Genomic DNA, 8,507 nt, shown 5'->3' on the forward strand with positions numbered 1-8,507 from the left:
TCAATTCCTGAGCCTTTGGCAGTGTAAATCAAGATTTTTTTTGGCTTTCCTTACTACAAACTTGGAGTTCAACTTTCTTGGCTGTACTAAGTCAGTTGCCACTTATTTATCTGTTTTACACCTTCTAAATTTTGTTGCTATTGCCTCCTTTCCCATCTCTTGTCCTCAGGTACCTTTATAAAAAATTCCTTTGCTGTCATTTGGTGGAGGACTTTGGGGACAAAGAGCAGATCCTACAAGTTTTCAGAGAGAAAAAAATATATAGGTATTATCAAAGGATCAATGATATTGGCTCCTCAACCAGCAACACTGGCAGCTTGAAGACAATGAAATAGTATTTTCCAAATTCTGGGCATGAAACTGAACCCAGAATTCATGTACCCATTCAATCTATCAAATAAATATGACACTACCATAAAGATATTTTTAAGCACACAAGATTGCAATAATTTTATCTGCTTTTTGCCCTTGCCCATGAAGCTATTAGGATAAGGTCCCTGGCCAAAATGAGAGGATAAACTAAGAAAAAAGAAAGACAGGAATTCTGGGAAATTCTGCATAAGAGAATGGTGAAAGGAATTCCTAGGATAATGATGGAGGGAGATCCTAAAAGGACAGCTATCTAGCAGGTCTAGAGATCACTAATCTAGATTGTAGATCAGAGGATGCAAGAGATACTTCTTTAAGAAGACAAAACTGATAGACGTTTGAATATGGTGAGAAGATTTACATAATTGGAGGAAAGTTTTGGGATAAACGAGTGACAAAATGAAACACAATGAAAAAACAAGGTTATTAACTCTAGGGAAAATTTTTTAAACGTCTAGGAAAGGAAAATTAACCATAGTATACTAAATAGTTTATCTATCTATGAAGTGAATATTATCTATGAAGGTAAACACTGAGTATTTGATCAAATCAGAATTATTATTTAAGCATTTTGAGAGGATGGGAGCACGTGGAAAATATGGGCATGAGGTAGAACAATGAATGCTAGTGGTGATGATATAAAGAAGAGCTAAATCCCCATTTTCCATAGTGGGAGCCTATATGTAAAACCTAAAATAGAGAAATCAAGAAGTAGCAATATGAGCATGACACTTGGAGATAGGGAATTAATACTACAATAATTAATTAAACTGGTTGAAATTGGCTGCACCTGGAAAATATAAGCAATGGCAGCAAGGGTGGATAGAGGTTGGGTGACTGCATCGTTTCAGAACAAAAGTGGTAAATCTACTGTCTCTAAAAACTATGTGCATGTTTACCATTGATAAAACCAAGAAAACATTTAACAACAAATGGGTAGACAGAAGGTAAGGAAACTGAGACATTTAATATAAACTACTATTTTGGAGGCCTTTACAATGAAATAAAGGAGAGAGACAGAGTAGCAGATAGAGGGAAGAGAAGGGTCCCAAGGAATGTGAATTTAAATGCCTCTCCTGGGCAGGCCCCGTGGCTTAGTGGTTAAGTGCGCACGCTCCACTACTGGCAGCCCGGGTTTGGATCCTGGGCGCACACCGACGCACCACTCCTCCAGCCATGCTGAGGCCGTGTCCCACGTGCAGCAACTAGAAAGATGTGCAACTGTGACATACAACTATCTACTGGGGCTTTGGGGGGGGGAGGAGGGGGCTGGCCCCATGGCTTAGCGGTTAAGTGCATGCGCTCCGCTACTGGTGGCCCGGGTTCGGATCCCAGGCGCGCACCGACACACCGCTTCTCCGGCCACGCTGAGACCGCGTCCCACATACAGCAACTAGAAGGATGTGCAAATGTGATGTACAACTATCTACTGGGGCTTTGGGGGGGAAAAAAAAAAGGAGGAGGATTGGCAATAGATGTTAGCTCTGAGCCAGTCTTCCTCAGCAAAAAGAGGAGGACTAGCATGGATGTTAGCTCAGGGCTGATCTTCCTCACAAAAAAAAAAAAAGGGAGGAAGATTGGCAATAGATGTTAGCTCAGAACCGGTCTTCCTCAGCAAAAAGAGGAGGATTAGCATGGATGTTAGCCCAGGGCTGATCTTCCTCACAAAATAAATAAATAAATAAAATAAATGCCTTTCCTAATTTGTTCAGAAAGCAAGTTACAGAACAGGCTTTAAAACCAAGAAGTCTATTACTGGAGTTGGGAGTATGTGGAAATAGCCATGATGCAAGATGTGAATGTTGAGAGCAGCTCAAAGTGACTATTTCGCTCTTTAAAACTATGATATAGTAGAATCAGATAAATAACTAGTTTCCAGAATCCACTGAGAGTTCCCTAAACATCTCCAAATTAAAGATTCTCTAAGCCTGATCAAAGGATATATACAAAATTCTAAAGGATGTTGACAAAAAAGTGGGAACAGGTATTGACAAAAAAGCTTATTGACGGGGGCTGGCCCCGTGGCTTAGTGGTTAAGTGTGCGCACTCCGCTACAGGCGGCCTGGGTTCGGATCCCGGGCGCGCATCGACGTGCCGCTTGTCCAGCCATGCTGAGGTGGCGTCCCTCATACAGCAACTAGAGGGATGTGCAACTATGACATACAACTATCTACTGGGGCTTTGGGGAGAAAAGGGGGAAAAAAAAAAAGGAGCAGGACTGACAACAGATGTTAGCTCAGAGCTGGTCTTCCTCACAAAAAAAGCTTATTGATGGCGACTAGCTAAGCTCTTTGTACTAATTTTTTGCTGGAGAAATAACTGGCTGTTTGTTTAAGGTCAACATCAGCTTTATTGAGATACAACTGACATATAATGAGTGAACTATTTTAAAATTTTTTTGTGTGTGTGAGGAGATCAGCCCTGTGCTAACATCTGCCAATCCTCTTTTTTTTTTGCTGAGGAAGACTGGCCTTGGGCTAACATCTAGGCCCATCTTCCTCTACTTTATATGGGACGTCGCCACAGTATGGTTTGACAAGCGGTGCGTCGGTGCGCACCCGGGATCTGAACTGGCAAACCCCCGGGCCGCAGCAGCGGAGCGCGCGCACTTAATCGCTTGCGCCACCAGGCCGGCTCCTTAAAATTTTTAATATATTTAGCCAAATTAGTTTCAGCAGAGGTTACAAAAATTAATTAATTTCTTAACTTCTGGACCACTCTGTAACCAAGATTAAGAATATGCTAGATTTCCTTCCAGTCAAATATTATGTTTCCAAGTATTTTTTTGTTTGTTGTTGTATGAATCTGTAGGAGGCAGAATAATGGCCCTCAAAGCTGTCCACGCCCTAATCCTTGGAACCTGTGAATATATTACTATATATGGCAAAAGGGACTTTGCAGATGTCATTAAGGTTAAGGAGTTGAGATATGGAAGTTATCCTGGATTACCCAGTTGGGCCCATTCTAATCATGAGTCTTTCAAAAGGGAAGCACCTTTCCAGCCTGCAGAGAACCAGAGAGATACAGTCTGAGAAGAACTTTGAAGATGGAATAAGGGGGCCACAAGTTATAGAATGCAGGCAGCTTACAGAGGCTGGAAAAGGCAAGGAAAAAGATTCTCCCCTAGAGCCTCTGGAAAGGAATGCAGCTCTGCCTACACCTTGATTTTAGCCCAATTAGGCCCATGTCAGATTTCTTTCCTACAGAATTGTAAGATAATAAATTTATATTGTTTAAGGCAAACAATTATACCCACCAAACAAAATATACCCACCAAATTTGTAGAAATTTATTGCAGCAGTAATAGAAAATATAGTATCTAAAGAAAAAGACAGAGATTGAGGTCCACAGGAATAATTATTGTGACTTCAGAACAACAAGCATTATATAGCACTGTTGATACTTCAGTCTAAGTAAGACTAAAGAAGCAGAGGCAGACAAAACAACAAAGTCTGAATTGTGCAGCACTACCTTAAGAGGTCCCAAGAACTAGTCTCACAGCCACATAATTCAAATTAGAATGCGCCAAAATACTATTCTGCTTTTTCCTCTGTTCTCCCTTTTCTTAGCTTTATAATGTTTAAAGGACATTAGCAGCCCCTTGCAATTTCTAAAGCAATCTAATTATCTGTAATCTTGCTTGTTGTTTTTGGAATAAGGAAGAGAGCAAATAATCAATGTATTGCATGTAAAACCTTAAAACCTGATGGAACTTTTAGATAAACTAACCCAGTGACTTGCCATGTAACTTTAGGAATCTTAAAAGGTTTTATGGAGTGTAGGGGCTATCATGAGGTGTTGAGAGAGAAGCCAAGCAATTGCTAGGATACCACCCCTCATTTCAATTAGAAATGTTCTGCTCTAATGTGTTGTGTATGTTGGGTTTTCACATAAAACTTGACTGAAAAAAACCCCTAAAGTTATACTGCTAAAAAAAATAAACTGTTAAAGACACTGATATAGTCCACCTTCTCTCATTTTATCCACACGAAAGAAGTCCAGAGACGTTATGAAAGTTCCAGGCAAAAGGTACTCAAAATCTGAGGTTGAGCAAACCTCAAAGAAACACTAAAAATAGAGTATCATTGAAAAATTAATCCCAAGACTCTTTCAAATTCCTTTGTAGTCTGTATGATTGAAAATATGCTGTCCTTTATCTATAAAACTACCACTCACTTACTTTTCCATAGAACATAGAACTGAATGGTTTGCAGGTAGTGTGCAATGTATTGAGTTTGAAACACAAGTTTTTCTTGTGACCAAAACTACAGATTTGAAATATCTACCTGAGGCAGGGATACCATTTGTGATTGCAAATATTAATTTCTATACAAGGATAATTGACCTGTAAGGGAATCAAATTTATGACACCAAATATGCCAAATATTTAACCTACAAACCTAAAAAAGCAAAATCTTAAATGAAGGCTTGGAAGCTGATGTATTATACTAAAAGGGTACTTCTCATGGGAAAAAATTTCAGATTTTACCAATAGCTTTCTGACCCATTTTTTTTCTTTCCTAATCTAACTAAACTTCATAATTTAGATAAATGAAGATTAAAAGGAAGTGATGAAAAAAGAAGGCCCAAGTTTGTTAAAGCTTAAATTACTAATTTTTAAGAAATGTACTTTTGTTATTTTTATATTATTTGAGCAATTGAAACTAGGCTAATAAATATTGTCTGATACTACTAGAGGCCACTTAATGATAACTGTTTACAAGTAAATGGGTGCTAATATCCCCCCTTACCTTCTTTTTACACTATTAATTTGCTTAGAAACTTAAAATAGACATAAACCTTTGTCAACTTCTGTTTAAGTATCAAAGCTCCAAATTAATAAGGTCATATTTTGGTCTTTAAAAAAACTGATAATTTCACTCAAAAGAACAAAGATCAGGTAAAAATTATTTACCTCAACCAGTATACCAACAAAAGGGATAGAAGCTTCTTCATATTTCACAAAGAATAACTCAGGATTAGTCTTCCAGACTCCAAGCCATTTGTCTTTCAACTTTAATTTTTCTGACAGGTATTTACTCATAGCCTCATCAGCATCTTCCGCCTAGCATGAGGAAAAAAAATATAATATATGTATAAATATATGAAATTATAGATTTATATATAAATATTTTTATTGATTTCTATTTAAATATAGAACCAATATACTCTTAAATAATGAAAAATCTGGAAAATAATAGGTTTTCACTGAATCTATATTTAATGGAAAACATTAAAAAATTAAAGTTTAAAAGAGATCTATTCACTCAAGAGTAATTCAGAGATGAGACATCTACTTATGTGTTTTAAGTAATTTGTTTTACTAATCAACTGAGCAGAAATAACTGTAATTATACATATAAAAACAGTGTAATCGTCATATTAAAAAACACAGTAATTGTGGGGACGGCCAAGTGGCATAGTGGTTAAGTGGGTGCACTTCGCTTCAGCAGCCCAGGTCTGCAGGTTTGGATCCCTGGCATGGACCTACACCGCTCATCAAGCCATGCCGTGGTGGTGACCCACGTACAAAATAGAGCTAACATCTGTGCCAATCTTCCTCACCAAAAAAAAACCAAACACAAAACATAGTAATTACTTTTTCTGAACTTTAAAGATGTAATGACCTAACTATTTAAAACAAATTCAGTACATAAAAATTCAAAATAGCACTCCATTTCATAAAACAAATGAGTATATTAAGCATTCAATAAATACTTGCCCATTTGATTTTTTAAATTTAAATTCAGCTACCTGAGGGATAATTAATAACCTAAGCTATTATGAAACTCAGTCATTAGACCCTATCTGATTAATGATACAATAATTTGTAGAAACGTTTTCAATCACCTTTCTGAAATTTCACCTTTTCCAACCCTCAATATCAGATATAAGTTGGTCATTAATACTGTCCTAGTTTTATGGTAACAATGTTTTTAAAAATAAAATCTTCTTCTGATTATAAAATATGGTTAACCTACAGAAAATCCAAAAAACAGGAAATATGAGGAAAACAAAAACCACCCCTAATCCTGGCTGCCAGAATGACCATTTTGATATTTTGGTGTATTTCCCTCCAGTCTTTTTTCTATGCATATATTCATCCATACATATGAATCATATGTTTTATTTTGTCTTCTGATTTTTTTTACTTAACATTATAGCATATCTATAGTTCTTGAAAACTTAATTTTTATAGCTGCACTGGTTTCCATTATATGAAGCCACCACAAGCTTTTTACTGCCCCCACAGTTGGAAATTTAGTTTCTAATTTTTAATTTTTTGTAAATATCACTGCAGTGAATATCCTCGTACAAACATTCTTCTGCCATAACTTTTTAAAAAACAAAATAGATTCGATGCATACAATATTTGCTCTATTCAGTGTTACCAGGTACGCATCTTCTATACAAAACACATCATGCCACATCCTAGACTGACGTCTGGGAACCATTCTTAAAGTGTAAACATTTTTAGTACTGTAAGGTAAAAGTCAAGTCTAAGTAATCTTATTCTTATGTTTGGACACAAATTGTTAAATGAAAAACCTAAGATGTATAGCTGCGTGTTGGTAAAGCCTATCTATCTTCATCTTTTAGGAGCTCTCAGAAAACACTATCAGAGCTGTCCCCATAACTGACACATGTTCTATTTGACGGAAAATCTCGTTGAAACTCCTTTAGGACAGGGCCTGGGTACCTCTAATAAGGTGGAAGCCCTATAAAAGTTGAGTAAATTTAGTTTTTTGAAATGCAGGTTTTCTTAGTGCCCTTTGTACCTCCCTCACCCTAAGAGGAAGAGCCGAATGCCCCCCCGATGACTCCCCCACCAAGGGCCCTGTGCTGGATTCGGCCCGTTTTCTCTCGTTTTCCTCACCTTACAGCCCTGCAGCAACTCGTCGCAGTACAGCGCCACACTCTCCTTCCGCCACATGCCCCGCATGGGGGACACGCAGACCGGGGGCAGCGGCTGCGCCTCCCCTTCATCCTCCTCGGGCACTGAGAGAAGGGGCTCCTCGTCCTCCTCCTCGGCCCGCTCTCCGGGGCCCTCGGCCTGAGAGACGGGCAGGAGCTGGAGCCGCCGCCGGGCCGCCTCGCGGCCCGCTCTCCCCTTCACGGGGCGAGGGGAGGCCATCACCGACCGCACCGGGGGCGCGGCGCTCTTCAGGGCCCCCGCCTCCACCGCGCCCCCGGTGGGCGCGGAGACAACCTTCTCGCCTCGCCTGCCGGGGCTGAGGGTTCGGAGTGAGCCCTCAGGCACCGGAGCCCTGGACCCCGACGCCATCTCCGCAGCGCCCCGACGGCCAGCGACGGCCGTTAGCCACGCTTCCCGCCCTGAGCCGCGTCGGCCAATCGGTGAGCTGCGCCCTCGGAGCCCGCAACGAGCGCGGCGGCTCGAGCAGCTGCCCGCCGCGGTTGGGGGAGGAGTCGGGGGATGGGGCGTTGAGGGGGGTTCCGAGTGTTGCGGGGTCGGGACGTTGTGGGGCGGGGCTCGGGGCGGGGCGTTGCGGGGCGTGCGCACGGGCTGAGGGCAGGGGCGGGATGGAGTGTGCGGAGGTCAGTGCGATGCCCCCACTAGGGGGTGCGCACACCCAGGGCGCGCTTTCTAAGCCCACCCTTCTCCCTTTAGAACCACCCAGCGACAGAATTCTCTCCTTAGGGTCCTCCTACGTTTTCAGGGTGACTGGGAGTCGCCCTCCAGGTCATCACTACCAGATGCGCCACCTACCGCCCACACAGGCGTATCTGCACAAACACAGCCTGAAAGAAAATTTATTTTTACACTGGGAGGCGACGGTAACTGGAACCCTGTGATTATTAGCAGAGGGAACTCTAGTGACAAATGCAGTGACCTAGATTTTCCCCAACCTGTTCACATGGTTCCCAAAATAAAATTTCCTTTACATTTTAAACAAGATACTGGCTTTCTGCCAAGAAGGATAGGTTAGTCTATTTTCATTTTTCTGTTGTGCTGCTCAAAATTCTCATATAAAAGATTACATTATGTAACAAACTGGACGCACATTTCCAGCTGGGAGTAATGTGTGCAAACTATGAACACTTTCACAGTAAAAGTCTGCTCAAGATAATACATTTTGGAGAACAGAGACCACTCGTTTCTGTTATTTTGCCATTGA

General features: G+C 40.8%; 1 protein-coding gene across 1 annotated transcript in view; it reads right to left on the minus strand.

Annotated features, from left to right (window-relative positions):
- The window catches only part of SHCBP1L (SHC binding and spindle associated 1 like), a 46,869-nt gene extending 39,187 nt beyond the window's left edge, over window positions 1–7,682 (minus strand). Inside the window, exons 1-2 of the mRNA XM_004424950.2 lie at window positions 7,247–7,682; window positions 5,285–5,434 (exon numbers count right to left, since the gene is read on the minus strand). Of these exons, the coding sequence (XP_004425007.2) occupies window positions 5,285–5,434; window positions 7,247–7,654 (558 nt within the window). The 5' untranslated portion in view covers window positions 7,655–7,682. The remainder of the gene's footprint in view (window positions 1–5,284; window positions 5,435–7,246) is intronic.
- Between the last annotated feature and the right edge of the window lie 825 nt (window positions 7,683–8,507).

This window comes from Ceratotherium simum, chromosome 2, assembly GCF_057802395.1.
Source record: "Ceratotherium simum simum isolate JZ-2026a chromosome 2, ASM5780239v1, whole genome shotgun sequence".
NCBI lineage: Eukaryota > Metazoa > Chordata > Mammalia > Perissodactyla > Rhinocerotidae > Ceratotherium > Ceratotherium simum.